This window comes from Melozone crissalis, unplaced genomic scaffold (assembly GCF_028551555.1).
Source record: "Melozone crissalis strain CALT ecotype California unplaced genomic scaffold, PUWL_Pcris_2 ptg000005l_1, whole genome shotgun sequence".
Lineage (NCBI taxonomy): Eukaryota > Metazoa > Chordata > Aves > Passeriformes > Passerellidae > Melozone > Melozone crissalis.
The window spans coordinates 47,138,825-47,160,153 of NW_026535783.1; the positions used below are offsets into that span (position 1 = coordinate 47,138,825).

The 21,329-nt window shown below is 37.4% G+C and overlaps 1 protein-coding gene across 6 annotated transcripts in view; it reads right to left on the reverse strand.

Moving 5' to 3' along the window:
* Positions 1 to 21,329, reverse strand: part of SMARCA2 (SWI/SNF related, matrix associated, actin dependent regulator of chromatin, subfamily a, member 2) — a 116,615-nt gene that overhangs the window by 20,541 nt on the left and 74,745 nt on the right. For all 6 annotated transcript variants that reach the window (XM_054282926.1, XM_054282958.1, XM_054282917.1 and 3 more), the window contains one exon: positions 16,752 to 16,970. In XM_054282926.1, the coding sequence (XP_054138901.1) occupies positions 16,752 to 16,970 (219 nt within the window). The remainder of the gene's footprint in view (positions 1 to 16,751; positions 16,971 to 21,329) is intronic.

The following is a 21,329-nucleotide window of genomic DNA, read 5'->3' on the forward strand; positions in this document are numbered from 1 at the left end:
TTAACATTTGTTCTCAAGAGACAAATTTGTATTTTGTACATAAACAATGACATTTAAAACTAAACTTATATGCTTTATTTTGTCTTAAAACTGTATCATATGAATCAATTATCAGCAGATCGGTTAATGTTCTGTGCATATATCTACACATATGATCCAAGCATGTGGGTATCAGCAGCAACATATTTATTAAGCAAATTGATCTGACTGAGCTCTTTGTTAAAAAAGCTTACTATTCCAGCCCCTAAGTGCCACACTGAAGAGCATGCCCTTCCAAACCTTTACCAGTACGATTATGATACAAATCTCAGGCAGAAATCTCCAGTTCGTGACAGATGATGGGCTGTGTGAGAGTGCAAAATAAGACAGACATCTCCCATGTTCAAATGCCTCTGGATTAGTGAGGCATTGAACAGCAAGGGAGTCAAGGAAAATAGTACACGAATAAAAATTTAACACTTTCCTTCCATTAAGGAAACTGGACAGAACAGTACCAAAAGAAGTCTGTACACCTCATTTTTTTCACAGACAGCTGTAAAAATTTAATGTCAAATTTTGTAAGTTGTCAGGCATCTCATGAAAGGCAAATACACCAGTGAAATATGAGGACCCTGCGTTAAGTTCTGTACTGACAAAATGTTCCTGCCTTTCTGACGCATATTGCTGTAACTTAGTCCATGTACACAAACCAATTTCATTTCTAAAGAGGCAAGAGCACACTTATCATGGATTAAAGAAATCAAACTGTTTTCTTCCAAAAAGAAGCTTCCACCTCTCAAGAGCAAATATATATTTTTCAGGAGGCAAGCAGAAGTTACTTCTGAGACACTGTGACTCCCTATTGCTGCTTGCAATTAGATTTTCATCTTTCCTAAAGAAGAGCTGTTTTTAGGTAGAAGCATTGTTAGGGAACATCGTTGCAACATTGATACCTGAGCTCCAAACAGAAAAAAGTAAGGATAAAATGCAAACTGTTTATTTTCTCCATTTGAAAGACAGGATACTACATATGTATTCTTGTCTTGGTGATAATACAGCACTGTGACTCAACACCTTTTCAATTCAGAATTACAGATGCAAATAAGGATTTAGTACTAGCAGCTCAGTTTTGTTTCACGACTGTGTTCTGCCAGTCAATAACTGTGTAGGCCTTATACAACTAATATGTTTTAAAATAATTTTATAGGAATCAGGTAACTCAAGTGTGGTCGCAGAGTGAATTAATGGAGGTGCTCACATAAAATCAGCTTTGGTGTCTAAGGCCTGTCTCATTTAGATGGTGAAACACTGCAGCACATAATTACTTTTCCTTTGACTGGAGATAACTAGGTAACTAGAAAACTGAGACATAGTGAAAGCTATCAGTACTACATACAGTCTAAAAACTGGACACACAGAGCAGAAGCGGCACAGAGCCATATATTAAGTCTGCTTGAAGCTGTTCAGATGAAACATGAGTACAGGACGTGCAAACTCTTTGTGTGTCCCTCTCTAATTTTACCTTAATGAGATGAACATTCAGAAAACTTGCTGCATCCCTCAACATCAATGCCCTGTGCCTCTCCAACTTGCAAAGTTGAAAGATAGTTATTCTAACTAACATGTAAAGAAATACCCTAGCATGGTAATTAAACTCAGTATTTCAAGAGAAAGCACTTAAACATAGGTGAACAGAAAAAGCCCACACCATCTTACCAAATCCCTGAACATAAATACCAACCCCATCACACAAAATCTCCAAAAGAATGAGCTTTTTTGGGAACAACAAGTAACTTAACAGGGCATTTTAGGGACTATTGGCCAAAAGGCACTAAGGTTTAGTGCTTTAGGGCTGTTAAGCACTTAAAACCAAAAAACATGGCACTAGTGCAGTAATGAACAGCAGATGACTGCTTTGGAAAATGAAGTTCACATTTACGACATTAGAAGACAAGAAAGGAAGAAAAGAAACCTAGGGACAGCTGACAATAAATACCAAAAACCCTAAAATGACATCTACCTACCCTTACCAATTTCTCTCTTCAACATGATCCTTCTTGGAATATTGTATTGGTATTCCAAAAAAAGTTTTCCTGTTTTGCCTTTTTTTTTGTTGTTGTTGGTTTTTGGGTTTTTTTGTTTGTTTTGTTTTTGTCTTTTTCTGTCTTGCTCTGTCTGAAATAGTTCCATTCTTTATTTTACATTTGTTCTCAGATTAAATCTGGCAACCAATGAAGATTTCAACTTTTCACTCTGCAGTTCACATTCTTAAATAGATCTCTTCAAAATCCAGTTCTCTTGCTTATTTTTTTACAAATAACATTCCTGACATCTGGGACTGCTTCTAATTTTCACATCAGAATTGTTTCTAAGCTCTGTACATCAAGTTTCCTTACATCATAATTGTATCTTGCTATGCAACAACATAGAGGTCAGTATACTAGATAAAGACTGCGAGGAAAAATGATTTTAACACTTGGCAATTAGATTACAGGGCTTAAGATATTCTATCAACAGTGCAATCAATACATACATGAAAATAATTTTAAAGGTTGGTGAAGAGTTATTTTAATTCAATTTCCCCTCCTTGTTGACTATTACTGCACAACAGACTCACCAGTCTAGTTTTTCTGAGACTAAACTAAAACAGAATACAGACCACAATCTGTCAAAGGCAAAGAATTTGTGATTACATCCAGTTTTAACTTGCTTTCATCAAAGTATTGCTTCTTCTAAAAACTCAAAATGCAGTTATTGAAAAAACATATCAACTTGTAATACATGGTCTTCTCAGACAGGCTTAAATTCCATCAAATATGGTAAATGAGTTCTTCAGCCATATGTTCACCAAGCAAGAGTCTGTGTCGTCACATCACTGAAACTAGCATCTTTTTAAGAAGTGTGAGAAAATAGACTGTTTTCTGGTTTGGATTTGAAAATTATTAAAAGTTGCCCAATTATTTCCACTGAAACTCCAGCTGCCTATATTTAATTAGACATTAAGGACAACAATAATGTAAATTATAGGTTTTTCCTAAATTTTGATTCAAAGACTGATGACAAAATGCATGACACATTGGCATGACAAAAATGACACAACCATGCAAAAATATGAGTTATCTTTAAAGAGAAATGGCCTCAACCAAAGCAATAAAGCATAATACTAAAAAAAAAAGGTAATGACTTAAAATATTAATAGGATCAAAGCTTTTATCATCAGTGTTTTCTTTTGGGTCTGAGAATATTTTTTCAGGTCAAATATCCTAATATTTCATCTTGATATAAGATATCTTAATGCAGAAGCTCCACCTTTAATATGATAATTATGAAGTAAAGCATCATGCGGAGCCAGCACTGATAAACTCTCTCTCAGTTATGACAAAACCCACTGACAAGGGCATAAAATTTTCTTCTGTTCAAAAGTGAAATCTTGTTAAAAAGAAATAAAAAAAAAAATCTGTAATTAGTCTCATTTGTCCCTCTCCCAAAAGGCAAACAGGGATGTTAAACGGAACTTCTCAAGCTGATTTTGCACCAATGAGATTTTCAAAAACTTTGGGGACAGAAAAATTGAAGAGCACAATTAACTACTCATGATACCAGGACCCCACTGCTTGTCTACTCAGTGAGCAGTGGAAGTGCTCCATTAGAGGGAAGGAATTGGGTTATAGAAAGAAACAACTGTATCATGCTGACTATAAAGATATTTCATTCAAAAATCAGAGCACTGAGAAAATACATACTCACTGTGTCAAGACCCTGAATGTGAAACTACTCAAAAATCATCACTATTCTGTGGTCTACATTTACTTAGCCATACTCTGAGAAGATCTAAAGGTCTGCCAATTGTCTTCCACAATTATCTTCTTTTCAAAATGTCTTAATAAAAAGACTTAATTTCAAAAACCTCTTGACCAAGCCAACCTCATCTAGGAGCAACAGAAAGATGAGAGGAATCTAAAATAACTCTATGCCAGAAATATTGATATCATCCTCTTACTCTTTATCACTGAACTGTTTTGTTGCGGTGGGGTTTTTTGTTTGTGCTTCCCAAACCTGCTTCCTGTCATTTTAGAAAGCTAGATAACCTGCTGAAAAATTCTTGTCACTTACAGTAATAGTAATAAATCCACTTATGAACACAGGGGTAAAAACTCTCTCCTTCATGACTGGAGGACAATTTATAATGGAGTTGTGAAATATTCGTCAGGAAAATTTCCAGACGATAAACAAACATATTCCAAAAGGGATCTTACAATTTCTCAAGTACAAGGTATCCCAAGTATTTCAGATTGCCTTTATATAGTTCAGAACTTTAGAGCAAATTGATAACTCAAAGACTAAATATCGTTAGCAGACTGGTACTGGCAATAGTTGCAGGTATCTTTGGAAGTATGATTGGAAGTAAAATTGAGAGACTGAGTGAGATATAACTAACTTAAAAAGACACTGGAAGACTGTAAAGAAAATACTGCAGGCATGTTTCCCAGTTTTGGATTTAGAAGCAATCCATCTTGAAGTAAAATCTAAGCCATGACAGAGATGTCTCATTTTATCCCCCTTTATTTTGCTCACTATGTCAGAGATACAGGTGCTTGTTGCATAGAAAAGATTCTGGAGCATTTAGTGACTGGTGCTACTCAGTGAGGACGTGAAAATAGGGAAGGTTTCCCCCTTTTTTAATTTTATCAGTCTTATTAAGAATTCTGATTCAGGAAAGCCTACTACAGGAATGTAGTGAACTCTATACTGACAAAGGCATTGTGAGATAACTGGTACTAGAGTTACGCTTTTTCTTAACCAAGTACATTATCTTCCCTATACAAGGGGCAAGGAAAGTTAATTGCACGAGAAAATCACCTTTTCTGATGGACATCAGGAGAAGGTGGGTGCCAGGGGGTGGCGGTGGTGGTATCTTTTCTCATTTTTTCCTAAATTCCTTTAAAATAATAAGCTTGGAATTTAGTCAGTATTAAACACGTTTCTGTCTGAGAAAAGATGTTATTCCCCCGGCCTCTCAAAAGTTTAGAAAGAAAATAGTAATAGCTTGTAATAGCTTAGCTTTTACTGAGGGTTTTACTTCCAGAACTTCCTTCCTTCTTTGGTCTAAAATAAATCTTTTACTGAAGGGATTTATTGCCCTGTTGTTCTTCTGAGGTAATTTTTAAATTTAATTTTTAACGATTTGCTAAAATAGTTCATGAATTAGTTCAGAACTCATGAACAAAGCTTAATTTAGTAGTATTGCTTTTAGCACCTACACTACATTCAGGCTCACAGACAAATGTCATAGAAGAGGAGGAAATATGCTGCAATGAAATCATGAAAATATTCATCAATAATAACCACATTCAAGAACAAAGAGGAATTCAGCATTCCAAGGATTTATCATCTCCTACTAAGGTTAAGACGTCATTTGCTTTACAAGGGAGATCATGCATACAAAACCTATCAGAAACACACTTATATCTGACTACTTAGAAATAAATAGTTATTCAGGATGGCTTCTTTTCCAAGTTCTGAGGCAAGTATTTACAGCTGTGTTGTATCCCACATTTCGCAAAATACTGTTACTGTTGCAGGTTTCTGAGTAATTCTAAGCAATGTTAATTTGTCTTTTTCCCTTGACATTTACCTTTTTATAAACATGACATGCTTTTGTTGTGGAAAAAGAAGGAAATCTTTACTTCGCAATGTCTACTGGCAGACTAGCAGTGTGGATGAGGTTTGCAGCTCATAATGCTAACAACTAAAGGTTTCTTCTGTTTGATTTTACTCCTAATGAAAAATATTTTTAAAATTCAATTTGAGAATGGGAATTAATGGATTTTTAAAAATTATTTTTGAAAAAAATGTCAAGGTATTTAGCCCTTCTTCATTCAAAAAAAAATTGTCTCCTTTATCTTCTAAGACCCTACTAATTAATCAGAAAAATACCTGGTATAAAGACAGGGTTTATACCCTCATCAGACCAGCTCTTTGCAAAGAAACTGCAGTCTTGGCACTTTCCAGGACATTTGCTTCCACTGATCATTGCAAATATTTGCAGCAACAGGCATCTGCTCTATGGTAAAGATAAAATTGACAATTCTAAGCACTGGAAAAAGTAAGAAGCCCTTACAAACTCTCTTGTTCTGCGACATACTCAACAGTAGGGCACCATATCTTAGTAGAGTGTTTCCTATGAAGAACAGGATGCCTTTTCTTCCATTATGGAAACAACACAGGTGAGGACTAAAACAAAAAGGGATAATGAGCAGATTTCCAGCATGAAATCACTAATTTTGAGATAAATCAGTAGTGTTACAATAAGTGAACTATTTACCTCTCACATAAACAGATATTCAGGGGTGCCTTCTAAACTGCTCAGAAAAACAGTAGAAGTTTTCTCTCTTTTTGATTAATAGAATAACAGACCAACACAAGACTTCTAATTTAAAGATGAACATAAATTTTCGGTGCCCTGTAACCCATGGCTCTTAATGATGTAACAAGAGAAGTCTATGGTACAAAGCTTAAACTGGCATTTTTACATACGTCGAAATAAACTCAGCTACTGCCAATAGTCAATCAAATATTTTCATTCACATGTTCTTCTTTCTTATATTTAAGTATGTTCACATATTCTCAAACATAATCTTTTATTCCAAGTTTAAAATGTGGAACAGTAAATGGGAGCAAGTAAATGTAAGTAAATGGGAGCAAAATTGAGAAAATAAACTCAAAACAAAAGAGATAAAGTTTCTTGCACAAAATAAATACATGAGAAAAAAAAGTAACACCTTTCAGAAACAATTATAGCTTAATTATTTTTCAATGGATGTTCACAGATCTCGTGTATCTACTTATTCACAGAAAACAGCTTAAGAATTTTTGCAATAACATGGGAAATTTGGTTTAAACATCTATCATTATTAATATAAGTACTGCAAGGCAATTAAGAATGGGAAGCACACAGTGTTAAAAGAGCATGATATGACATAAACATACTTTAAAAGATTAGAATACTCACTTCCTGTGCCAAAAGAGGAAAATATTTATAGAAATAGAGTGTAGTTAAATAATAAATACTAGGAGGTGTCCCTTTATGACAATTCCAGTATAGTTTTTTAATAATTGAGAAGAATTTGGAGGAAGACTGCATGGAATGAAACTAAGTAAAGCTTTGGAAAATTTGCTGAAAAAAAGCTAAAATATATGTATCTTTTATGTATTTTATAGCAAAACAGTATGTTGTGATGCTACTTTTGAGCACTGATGCAGTGAGTTCCATGTCCTCAGGATGCTTCTGAAGGTGCAGTTAGTTAAATGACCATGCCAGGACTCACAGTAGATCCTGACCCTTTAATATGCATATTACAACCTAGAAGTAAAAATCTAGCATGACCAGTATCTATCTAGAAGGCTTTTTTGTTCTTCTGGGATAAGTTGCATTGCAAATCACAGTCTGATGAGCACAAACTATTACCTACAAGCAATACAAAAAATTCTTGAAAAGCCAATGACTTAAGAGTACATGAAGTTTCTCAACAAAATGATGTGATGTATAGTATAGTATAGTATAGTATAGTATAGTATAGTACAGTATAGTGCATATACAAAAAACTAAAAAAAGGCTGTAAGCAACAACAAAGTCCTTGGTTCTGCATTTGAAACCCAGCTAAAAATGTCAGATGCCTCTGAAAAGAACACATGATGAATAGCCATGGAGCTATGATCTTTAACTTGCTAAACATGCAAATTTCAGAGTATGGGACAAAATTACATGGTTGTGGTTACTCGCAAGTTTTTGTAGGATTTTTTTTAAGGTTAAAAGTTTACCACTAAAATAGATAAGTACACTACTGTACTCATCAAGCAGGGTGCTTCATGATGACTCAGGAAGCTGACAGTCACGACATGCCTAAGCATTGGCTGAATAGTTTTTGAGAAATTCAGACCGAAACCTCTGTGTTCTTCCGTATCTGTTAAGTTAGTAATTCCATACTTGTTTACTTACGAGAGAAGACAAATTGCTATCATTTAAGTTGCTACAGAAGTAGTTTCTATAGAAGAAGAAGAGCTCTGCATACATACACCAATCTATCAGAAGAATTATTTTGCCTATATGCATACTGCATAAAAAACATCAGCATAAAGCCTTCCATCACCTGCTCAGGTCTACCTTCAGAAGACAGCCTTTTACAATAAAGGTCTCACAATTTTCCTCTGATGACAAGGCAAAATATTAAATGGCTCCCTTTTCACAGAGTGAATAAATACTTCGGCCAAAATATACAGTTTGAAGGTACAGGTAACTTACCCGTGTCACAAATGCAAATCAACATAGGAAACCGTAATGTCTTTTTAAAAATTAAAATTAAAAAACTGATATGTGACAGAAGGTTAGCTACCATACCACCCACCATTGTTACTTTCAAGTCATGTCAGAGAACATAACAATACAGTGGACCCAAATATTAAAATGTCTGCCGCTTCTTGTTCCATTGTCATATGTGCCCCCAGCAAAAACAAACCTTTAGACTTCAAATGCTGACTTTGGTTCACGTGGGTTTTGTGAATGACTTAATAGCTGGTTTTATTTCAGTTTTAGAGTCATAGAATATCCTGAGTTGGAAGAGTTCAACTCCTGGCCCTGCACAGGAGAACCAGAAGAATCACACCACGTGCCTGAGAGCATTGTGCAAATGCTGCTTGAGCTCTATCAGGCTTGGTAACCACTTCCCTGGGGAGTCTCTTCTAGTATGTAAACACCTTCTGCATGAAGAACCTTTTCATAATACCCAATCTAAACCTCCCCTGACACAACTTCAGGTCATTCCCTCAGGTCTTGCCACTGGTCACCACAAGAGACCAGTGTCTCTCTTTCCTCTTCCCTTCACAACTAAGTTATAACTGCAATGAGGTCTCCCCTCAATCTCCTTCAGGCAGTTGATCAGAATTTTGAACTTCCATCTAAGGAGTATTTCTGGCATCTTAACTACAGGGACTAATTCTTCTCCTGAAAAATTTTGCACTTGAAACAGTAATAATTTAACAAAACATGAAACCCAGATTTTTAACTCACAACTTCCAGGCTATATCAACTTGGTATGTCAGAGGATACAGCTATTTCAAAGAAAATTAAGTTTATCTTATTCTAATGCTAACAGTACTCCCCACATTTTTTTAAAGTAAGTATGTATTTGGCATTACTATTTAAGGTTATCTAGAGGAGAACAGATGTATAGTTCCACTTCAAGGCACGTTAATATGTGTTATGGTACTTTACATGTAACATTGTATAGTCAAAATCAGACTGAAATAAAAAGAATCCTATGAAAATATGGCACTGTTTTACTGGTAGGTACTCCTCATAAACAGCTGTTCAGATTTCCTGACTTGAAAGTCTTTATCAAAAAACAAAACCAATAAAATTTCTTTATGGAGAATATCTCTGAAGAAGAAGCATTTAAGAAGCATTTCAAAGTACTTTTTTAGTTTCCAAAATTAATACTCTTGACCCTGATTCCACATTCTGAGAAAAGACAAGAAAATTTCTGAGAAAGTCACACAGCGTGATCAGGCTCTTTCCCTTAGAAACTAACAAAGCTATCCTGCCAAAATAGTGAACCAAAGCTATCGGGTAGATGCATTTAATTCCCTCTCATCCATGAAAAACCAAGAAAATACCCTTTCTGCTTCACTAGTTTTAATTTCACTACAATGTGAAAGTAACCTTTTTTCCTTTTCTTAAGTAGATTCTGAATTGAATTTAATGGAAAGGACATGAAAGATATATAGTAAGTATACCAAATACAAAAATGGTTCAATGAGGCATTGAAGTCATATGCAATTTTATAACCTTTCAAAAAGCAGCTTCCACACGCATAAAACTTATCTAATATTCACACTGAATATTAGAAAACAGTACCTGGAGCATTCTGATGATCACTGGTCATAAAATAGACAACACCATAGGATGATGAACTTTTTAATTTCCAGTAACAGTCTTTTACATGTGACTTTTTTTCCTGTACAGCTTAACAAATTCAATTGCATCTGCAATTCAATACTACAGAGCACGGTTTAGATCAAAATGCAATTTTCTTCAAATGCCCTGTGCAAATACTCACTTGATTGTGAAACAGGTTTAGCAGCAACTCAGGAAACTGCAACTGCAACCAGTAATATTACAGAGTAGAAACAAAGAGAGAAAATCAGGGGTGCAGGGTTATTATGCACATAAACTACTCAGATAAAATATCCACTGGGTAAAAATTTTTTTTTTTCCCTCTGTCTATGAATTTCAGCCTCCAATACTGACTAAAATCACTACACACTGCAATACTAATTCTACACACAGGTATTTCAGTACTTAATGTAGGAAGGCCTAAACAACAGGCCCGGTGCCAAAGCTGACCTCTAGACGAACTCTTCAACCAAAAGTCATGTGTATCCATTAATCGGTGAAGCATTATTAGCAATATGATATATGTACCTGCTCACTGGTGAAACACATATTTACCTTTCTGTACTTAGAAACAGGACAAGGCCACATCTGGCCTTGTTTGTGGGTGAAGGATGAAAGACAACTCCCCTGGCTCCTCCTTGAGCCTTGGCCAGGCTTTGGGAGAAACCCAACAGGAGGATAAAACCTGATGTTTCTGTATTAGAAGTAATGGTAGCTTGCTTATTATAAAAGCTGGGGAGCTCTCACAGCAAAGTCAGAAGCCTCATTGCTTGCAAGGTGGATGCACCACAGGATTTCCCACGTGCTGGACATGGTTTTCCAGTCCTTCACTCTGACACTTTCCCTGGGCTGATATGTAGATCTGGATGAAGGATAAAGCAGGGTAACTGTAACCTTTCTTAATCACTATAAGCAATTTTTGTAGTTATGATTAGATGCATTGCTTAGCTTATCCTTTTGCGATTCTTTGCAGTTTTGCATTATAGAACACTACACTATCCCTTAAGTTGGTATCTGTCTCTGACCCTAACCATCAGCACAACACTACTGTAAAATCAAATTCCACTACCCCAGTTTACAAAAATATGTCTTAAAATACCTTCCTAGTATTGATTCTGAAGTTATATATATAGAACTGAAGCTGTCTAAGAAAACACAAACCTACTTGAAAACTTCTAGTAATTTATACCAAGTTATACCAACAAATCGACCCAAATTTACTATCTCTGCTATCAAACCTGTTAATGGACTATTATAAAGTGTGTAAAATCAAAAATTTAAAGTTCCAGTTGGTAAGGAAACAGTTAAAAACACACCAAAAATTTTTCCTGCTAGGTAGTTTATTATACCATGTAACTTTAGTAAACATAAACAAAATTTATGTCTATGTTAAACAGTATCATCAGATATTCTGTATGAGTGAAAGCCAGCACTGTTTTTCTTTAAGTAAGACTGACTAATTACAAACCAAATGCATGAATTTCACTTACAATTTTTAGATTAGCAAAACAAGCATGACTTTTACATGTCTGCCTGACATAAATGAGATGCTGTTAATTTTGTAATCAGGTATGCTTCCCTGATCAGCATATAAAGCTATTTCAAATTAACAAGGACACCTAGAGACTATGACTTTATTTATGTCACCTAGCCAGCAATTAAACTGCATGAGAAGCTGAAACCAGATGCAAGAGTCTTGAGGGTCTTTTACCGACTCAAATAAATCCTCTGTTTCTTGAAGCCTGTCTCAGGCAATCAAATTCTTAGTAGATGACCCCTCTCAAAAATAGTTTGCCATGGGAACCAGCAAAGTATTTTGCAGTTCTGTAGAAGTGGTGCAGGGACAGAATCTGCTGAAGCATGAAATACGTCCAGAATATAAATGCTTTGTAGATCAGGAAGCAAACTCCTCCTTCCAGATTTTTTTTTTAAGGAAATATGGTTGTCATGCCAACAGTTATAGAACAGTGAGCTGCAGCGACAGCTAGTGATGAAGCCTGTTACTGTCTTAAGAGTTTTCCTGGGAGACTGTCAACAAATGACAGGCTGCTCTGGGCAGCATCACAATCTCGCTAAATACTGCCTATGATCACAGGTTTCGCTTCTGTTATTATTTTGTCTCTTGCTTCTACAGTCTTGATCTCCTAGCAAGAAGGGAGCTTGGCACACTTGGTCAGTGTACAGACATGCATACAGACCTCATGGTACACTGTCCTTGCGGTCCTGTTGGGATGTGCCAGAACTACACTGTCCAGTGTTGGCATGTATCAGCAGAGAGTTCAGGATCTAACTTAAAAAGAGCCAGCACCTATTCCACAATCAAGAGCTGTGGCTGCTGAATTAGGTAAAACACCTTGAAAAAGATCTAGTCAGCTCCCCAAGACATAAAAGAGACAGCTCAGGACTACACACCAATATTATAAAACCAACGTACTGATCTGAAACAGAAGGTTTTGTTCAGAAAACTCTATAGGAAGCTAGCTATAAAGCAGCTACAGCAAGAGAAGAAAAGTGAGAGGCATCCCTCACTGCTGGTAAATAAATCTTATTTTGTAATACTGCAATAAAAATAGGCCCATGGTTACCTTTGGAAAATGGCATCTACCACCTTTTTTTTGTTGACATAGTTAAGCATTCCCTTGAATATGCTAGTAGTGCAACACTATTATTATGACATCTTCTTGAGATGGCATTACAGAAAAATCAAACATATTCTCAAAGACATGAAAGTGACTTCTGCTGAGAGCGCAATGGGTGAGACAAAGAACTTTGTTTCACACACATGAAAAATAAGGTCATTTTAAAAAATCCAGAAAACTTACATTATTTCATTATCTATCCAATGAGGTAGTTTTATTCTGAATGTGCACAAGCAATGATACATTATAAATGTAATGCCACTGAAGAGACCAAAAAGTATTATAGAATCACAAAATCATTAGGTTGGAAGAGACCTTCAAGATCGTCAAGTCCAACCCATGCCCTAACACCTCAACTAAACCATGGCATCAAGTGACATATCCAGTTTTTTTCTGAACACATCCAGGAGTGGTGACTCCACCACCTCCCCAGGCAGGCCAATCCAATATTTTGTCACCCTCTCTGTGAAAAACCATTCCCTAATATCCAACCTGTATTTCCCTTGGTGCAGCTTGAGACTGTGACCTCTGGTTCAGCCAGTTGCTGCCTGGAGAGAGACCAAGCCGCCCCGACTACAGCCACCTTTCAGGGAGTTGTAGAGAGTGATAAGGGCACCCCTGAGTCTCCTTTTATCCAGGCTAAACACCCCCAGCTCCCTCAGCCGTTCCTCACAGGGTTTGTGTTCCCAGCCCCTCTCCAGCCTCGTTGCCTCCTCTGGATGTGCTCAAGCGTCTCAAGGTCCTTCCCAAACTGAGAGCCCAGAGCTGGACACAGCACTCGAGGTGTGGCCTCACCAGTGCTGAGTACAGGGGAGAATGACCTCCCTGCTCCTGCTGGCCACACTGTTCCTGACACAGGCCAGGATGTCTTTGGCCTTCTTGGCCACCAGGGCACACTGCTGGCTCATGTCCAGTCGGCTGTCACCAGTGCCCCCAGGTCCCTTTCCAGCCACACCGTCCCCAGCCTGCAACGCTGCAGGGGATTATTGTGGCCAAAATGCAGGACTCAGCACCTGGATTTATTAACTGGATTTATTAAACTCCATCCCACTGGACTCTGCCCATCCATCCAACCGTTGCATGTCTTTCTGCAGAGCCCTTCTACCCTCCAACAGATCAACACAAGTCCCCAACTAGGTGTCATCTGCAAACTTATTAATCAAGGACTCAATCCCCTCATCCATGTCAATGAAGATATTGAACAGAGCTGACCCAGCACAGATCCCTGGGGGACACCACTGCTGACTGGCCCCAGCTGGATGTGGCACCGTTCACCTCCACCCTCTGGGCCCGGCCACCCAGCCAGTTCTGAACCCAGCACAGAGTGCTCCTGTCCAAGCTGTGGGCTGCCAGCTTTTCCAGGAGTGTGCTGTGGGAGACAGTGTCAAAGGCTCTGCAGAAGTCCAAACAGAGAACATCCACAGCCTTTCCTGCATCCACCAGGTGGGCCACTTGGTCACAAAAAGAGACCACATTGGTCAAACACAACCTTCCCCTCCTAAACCCATGCTGGCTGGGTCTGATACCCTGGCCACCCTGTAAGTGCTGCATAATGGCACTTAATATAAATTGCTCCATTATCTTACCTGGTACTGAGGTCAGCCTGACTGGTCTGTAATTACTAGGATCCCCCTTTCTACCCTTTTTGTGAATGGGTGTCACATTGGCATCTGGAACCTCATCAGTGAGCCAGGAGTTCTTATTAGCAGTTCTTATACTTCCATTTGTTTCATCACACCCTCAAATGCACCTGAAAGCATGTTAAACTAGGTATACAGTAGAATTATAGTAGTAATTACAATACACTATGAAGCACCTTGTCCTAAGGCAATTTAGTGAATTTGAAAACTTGCTTAATTACTCAACAGAGAGAAGCGAGAATAATTTCTCTCAACAGAAGAACAGGCCATGGCGAAAAAAGGGTAGCATATGTAGTATACGCACTATCTTGCCTGGCAAGGTTTTTAACTTGGCTTCACAATACAGTCTCACAAGCAAATGATAAAAACAATTACTACCAAGCGTATGGAGACCTGCTAAGAAATTATTTTCAGAGTAGTCCTTTATAGCTTTTTATCAAATGATCCATCACGTCAGTGTTCTTACTGTCTTTAGAAAGACAGAATAGAAGGTATGCCTACTAAATCTCAAGAGAACACCAAGTTGACCAGAAATTCACGCAGGACAGGCTTAAAATTAGGAGTAATTTTGCTGAAGAAAACTTGAAAATTATTCAACAAGGGCATATGCTAAATCCTCTTAGGAAGTAAAGACTGACTGTAGGAAACATGGTTTTGAAAAGCTGGCAAGGAAGTAGAGCCACAGAAAAGGATTAAGGTCTTACACTGGATCAAAAATTTAACATGAGACAATACCTTCCATGTTAGGAAATCAACTACTCAACTATGAGGTTGTACCACAGAAGCTATGGAAAGAACTCCTCCTTATTCAAATGACAATGCATCTGGAATTCTGATGTCTAGCTTTTGATCAAACTTGTAGAATGATGTCAGTCACATGGACAACAACTATGGGAAGTCACTGAAAACAATCAGGAGACTCAAAAAACAGGAACTATGGGAAAAGATTGCATAATCATGGTAAACTTTTTGAACTTACTCAACTGGGAGACAACTCTCCTATGACGCAAAGAAATTAAAAAAAAAAAGGGCTATCAGGCTACTCTGCATGAGCAGAGTTACTAGGACCATGTAATTAGATGAAAGTCCAACAGGAAAATTAAAATAAAATATAAAAGCCAAACAATCAGAAACAATCCACTGCAGACTTCTAAATTCACTGCTCAGAAATGCCTAGAAGAGGTAAGATCCTGAACTTCTATTATAAATGACATAGGACTGTATGATTCTGCCTGCAGTATGACAGGGATCACAGGATTTCTTTTAGGCCTGCTATTTTTGACAATAAAGCCCTCAAAACAAATATTACAGCCAACTGAAGCCACAAAACACAAAAGCCAAAGCTAACTTCTATGCTGCCATAGCCGGAGCGTTCCATCATTAAAAGAAGTAGTTTAAAATTACCCTGAGTAGATGTACACTATACTGCATGCACTTCCACTGCAGGATAAGGTAAATCTTCAAGAATTCAAACAGGAATTTAATTTTTTAGATCTTTCTTCTCCACTTGAAAATGTCAGGTATCAAACCTCTGCAGTTTCACAGACTTGCTTAAACTTACAGCTGGTGAATAATTCAGGCCTTTTCTCCCCTAAGCAACAGGTCTGGATTAGCTCTTAGTACAGTACTGGACCATGAAGTCTCCCAAACATCCCATATTAAACTAAGTAGGTAAGATTTTTACCTATCTGTAGGGAATTACACAAAACCTACACTGTATATTCTTGTTGCTATTGTCTGTAATCAAACAGACAAGTTTTTAAAACAAAACTTACTCTGTCAAACCATTTAAATTAGTTTTGCACTTATAATATTTCATTTATAAATTCTGGAAATCATACTATAACAAAATTTTTGAAAAGCCTTCCCAACAATCACCTTTTTACCATGCTCTCACTACCACACTGAAAAGACACATGCATTATTATCCATGTGTATGGAATGTAGATCTCAAAGAACACCAAGAGACAAAATCCCAGATTTGGTGTTAGCTTAGTGTAGAATCTTTGCTTTCAGGTCTTAAAATTCTTAAATCATTTACCAAATGTTTTGATCTCAGTGGAGTTAATAAATGCTCAATACTTGGAAATTAAATAGCCTGAGAAAAAGAAAATTTAAGTGAAAATTTCTGGATTCTTAAAAGGATTAAATATAGGCATTAAAAATATAATAAGCTTGTGTGGCAGAGACAGTTTAAATATATACTGACTAATGGTTTTCATGAATATTGAACAATTCTTCATGCATCTGAAAGACGACACATGCAAAAGTACCTGAAGATGTAAGATCCATGCAAATAAGAACACTTGCAATAGAATGCTATCATACTCCTGACCCAGCACTAGGTAACACTGATTTAAGTTTGTGGAGAGCAGTTCAAAACTTACTTATATCTTCAACATAGCAGCAAAAGCTGGATAATGAGGATATTTTAGGCCTAAAATTGTGCTCTCCCAGTGCAGTCTCCAAAATGAGAAGAAAAACCTACCACAAATGTGTAAATTTCAAGTGTACAAAACTACCAACCAACCAACAACCTACCCGCAGCCACTGTTTCTCTGTGAGAGCATCACTATAGTCCACATCCCTGCGCTGACGGGATCCTCTTCCAAATATTTTCTCTTCTTCTTCTTCACATGTGAGCCTTTCAACTTCAGCATCATCCTTAATAATCCAGGATGGTAATTCATCCTCCTCCATCAAGCGAGGTTTACGTTTAGGGTTTCTGGCATCTTCCCTGCGACGATCCATGTCCATGCGCTGCAATGACAATTGGCAAAGGATAAAAAAGTTTTAAAGGCAATTATTAAGTGAAATATGTCAATGCCCACCTCTCTAATAACTCTTGAAACTTTAAACAAAGTCCTTCCCAGATATATCCCTTTCATAATATTCCTAAATACTTCTAAAATGCATCTGTAAAAAGAAGCTACACTTAATTGTTAATTTCCAGTCATATTCACTATTTCACAACTAGCTTTCACTGAAGGAACTAAGACAACACACTGCCAAGTGACACAAAGCAGATCACAATAACACTGCTGTCCCCATAAGGTTTTACTACTATGTAATTAAAAAGGGTAACTAAAAATACACTAGTTTTGTTACCCTGAATATTAGAAGAAAATTTAAAAGTTGGTACAAGCAACAAAGACTCAAAGGAGAACTAATAAATTCAGAGAAAGGCTTGTTTACACAGAGCCAGAAAGCCAACATGCTTGAACCCCTGAATTTTTTTCTGATTTTATTGTTGTACCAGACAAAAATCAAAACGCAAAAATATCAGATAAGCTTAGGTGAAGTGCTACAAATATAAGAAGGTGATGTTAAGACTTTCAGCTGAAATTTAAATAATCATTCATTTCACATGTGGTGAACAATAGCTCAGACATGGAGACAGACGATACATTCCTACCATCTACTGTTGACTCATCAATGAGGTGTTTTATAATCCTCCTGGGGAAGCATCTATCTCTGTCGACTACATACTGACCTGGCCCTCATGGTCCCATGAATTGCACCCGCATTGCCTTAAGTACTCAGATCAGATAATATGAATAGGCATTTCAAATTGGCCTTTTGAAGACTCATACCGTACTTAACACTCAGTAATCAGCTGCTAAGCAGAGAAAACAACCAGATGGCCACCACCATTTCACTTTTCTATTTGAAAAAAATTATGTAAATAGACTGGCATCAGAATTGGCTGTAGCATCATACGAGGCTACTGCTTTGGCCACTAAAACTTCATAAAAAATCCATTCTCAATTATGTACAAATGTCTCCCTTGTTAGTCAAAACAGACGGGCATTAATTCAGAGGTATTATCTCTCCAGAGGGACAGCTCAAACCCAGCCAAATTTAAAACCTGAGGCTTGGTAATGGCACCATTGAACATGCTGAATCTTCTCTCATCTTGGGACTTCTCAAACACAAGCATTTCTAAAACACGACCTCAGGAAGTTCATCTTACAACTTGTTTTCATCACCTTCCCTTGTACACTATCCAATTTCTAAACTCAGTGAAAAGCAGAAAGCAAGAAGTAGTCTTCAGTCTGCAGGTCCAACTATGTTAAAGAAGCAACTATAAATACATGGACGTTTTCCCTGCTCCCTATTACTTCAGACAACAGTGAATGGGATATGCAGCCTGTAGTTTTTTATAGCAGACTTCCATATTTCACCTATTAAAGAACATTCCATTCAATTTGAATTAATTTCAAGAAGTCTCATTCAAGCCAAACATGTGGCTTGGATTATTCTAACATGACAACCAGACAGCTGCACCAAGAGACAGCTCAAATGGGATAAATTAAATAGACTGCTCTATTTCTATTATTTAGCTGAGAACCTGAACGGAGTCAAAAGACATCATATTTTTATGCCATTAAAAACATGAACTCAATGCTGAAACTTTGTATTTTTTCCCCAATGACTATGTTTCTCTGTCTAACACAAAAACTGAACACTAAGATAGTGTATTATAATAGCTGTTTTCTGATATAACAGTGCTTGGGAAGGAAAATTAAAGATAATCTCAGTTAATCTGAGATATCAAAGATATAAACAGATTTTTTTTTTCCTGAGGATACTACTCAAACCATATTTACACCTGGGAAACCTCCAGTTCTGTCTTCCCATCTCTTTCCAAAACCTGTGCTTCCAAGAGACATCTAAATTATTTTTATGTAACTAATAATGATATGTTTTCTGTCATCAATAAGGCCTAAATGCTAAAAATAATACGCTACCACTACTTAAACCTAAGCATAGAACTCGAACGTTGGCACACTCAAGCCCTAAAATTTCCAGTTTAGAAAAACCACAGAACACTATTGTCCTCTGAACTGTGGATGGTTATCTTAAACTTTCCAAATTATAACTAGAAGAGTCCTTGGAAGAAACATCAAAACCATTCCATGTAAAAGTTTTGAAATTACAACTAAGATAGCCCTTGAAAAAAAACATTCAAACCACTCTCTGTAAAATCTGTAATTTATACACCCAGTTCTAGTAGATTGCCATTTTCACTTCAAGGAGATTAACTGTAATAGCACAACTGGAGTTTTGGTACCCATTTGGCCTTCCACTTGAAAGGCATTTTTGCATAAAAAATCATGTTCTTTTAATGTTTTCTTTACTTTATTTAAGCAGCTTTAACACTAAAGGGAACTATTTCTTTTCCAGAGAAGTAGCTTATTGAAGCATTCTTACAAAATGACCAGAGTTGTACAGGTCACATAAACCACCTGATTTTTCTCTGAGTATTTTCCAATTTTTTTTATGATGTGAAGTCTCTAAAAGCCACAGGAACAAAGTCCACTTGTACACATCTTCTCCCTGAACAGTGTATTTAGCTCCACAGCCACATTTCAGGTCCTGCAACACTTCTAACCAGCAAAGTGACTATAGAAAAGATGCTCATGGAACTGATCTTTCTTGTTGCTCACTTCAAGTAAGTAAAATGCATGCTTTTACACACCTAAGACACTAAGACACCCAAACACATTTTTGTTGGGTATTGCAGACTCCTGAATTCTGATTACATATGCACAACTTTTAAAGGGAATGAAGTGAATAACTGCAGCAAGGAAAATAAAGACTACCTTTTGTTTTTATCTGACTATGTAAGACTTGAAATATTGATAAAAAGACAAATAGCTCTGACTGCCAAACTTGATTTTCACATTTTTCTTTTATAGACAAACAGTTTACAAAAAATTAAAACCATTTTTTGTATTGACAATTTAAATTATTTCTTAGCCATTAATATTTAACTACAATCTTACTATCTTACTATTTTCAAACCCTGGCTTTCAAAGCATGTAGTTTTGCCTCTTAAAATTTTTACTACCAACTCCTTACTTTCCCTTAAAAACTTCCACGTAAATTAATACGAAAAACATACATTCAACTCACATAGCTTCACAAATGACTTGGATGCAGGACTTGAAGGGATACTAAGCAAGTTCACAGACAATAAAAAAACTGGGAGGATCTAGTCACTACCTCAAAAGCAGGGAGGGACTGCAAAGAGACCTGGACAAATGAGAGGACTGGGAAATTACCAAACATATGACATTCAAAAAGGCTGAGAGTCAGATTCTGCTTCTGGGATGGGGCAGCCCTGGGATGTACTGACAGACTGGGGAATGAGATGCTGGAAAGCAGCAACAGAGAGGGACCAGTGGGTCCTGGTTGATGGCAAGTTGAACATGGTCAGCAGTGCCCTGGCAGCCAGGAGGGCCACCCATGTCCTGGGGTCATCAGGGACAGCATGGCCAGCCAGGCAAGGGAGGGGATTGTCCTGCTCTGCTCTGCACTGGGGCAGCCTCACCTCGAGTGCTGGGGGCAGCTCTGGGTGCCACAGTGTAAGAGAGATACAAAGCTATTGGAGAGTGTCCAAAGGAGGGCCACAAACATGGTGAAAAGCCTTGAGAGGAACCCTTATGAAGAGCAGCTGAGGTCTCCTGTTTTCTTCAGTCTGGAGAAGAGTGGGGGGAGACCTCATTGCAGTCAAGCTCCTTGTGAGGAAAAGAGGAGGGGCAGGCACTGGTCTCTTCTGTGGTGACCAGTGACAGGACTGAAGGGAATGGCCTAAAGTTGTGTCAGAGATGGTTTAGGCTGGATATCAGGATAAGATTCTTTACCCAGAGAGTCATGGAGCACTGGAACAGGCTCCCCAGAGAAGCTGTAACAGCACAAAGCCAGACAGAATACAGTAAATGTTTGGACAATGCAATCAGACACATGGTGTGATTCTTGGCTTGTCCTGTGCAGGCCCAAAAGCTGCAATCGACCTTTGTGGGTCTCTACCAGCTCAGTATGTTCTGTGATTCTGTCAAAACTGTCTTTACTCTTGGCTCCTCAACTTTTTTTATATTAAACAGCCTTCAAATTTAATACTACAAGTTGAAGAAAACAGATACGAATTCATCAGCTACTTTCAACCATGGATTAGTTCTTTTCTTCTGGGTCATAAGGAGAAATCAGCTCTTTTCTAGCTGCAAATCCACATTCACAAAACTCAGGGTATGTTCAGTCAATAATTCAGATGAAATTTATTTCTTTTGAGTTTTAGATCAAATGACCATCTCTTGATTTGTGTCACGTAAATCT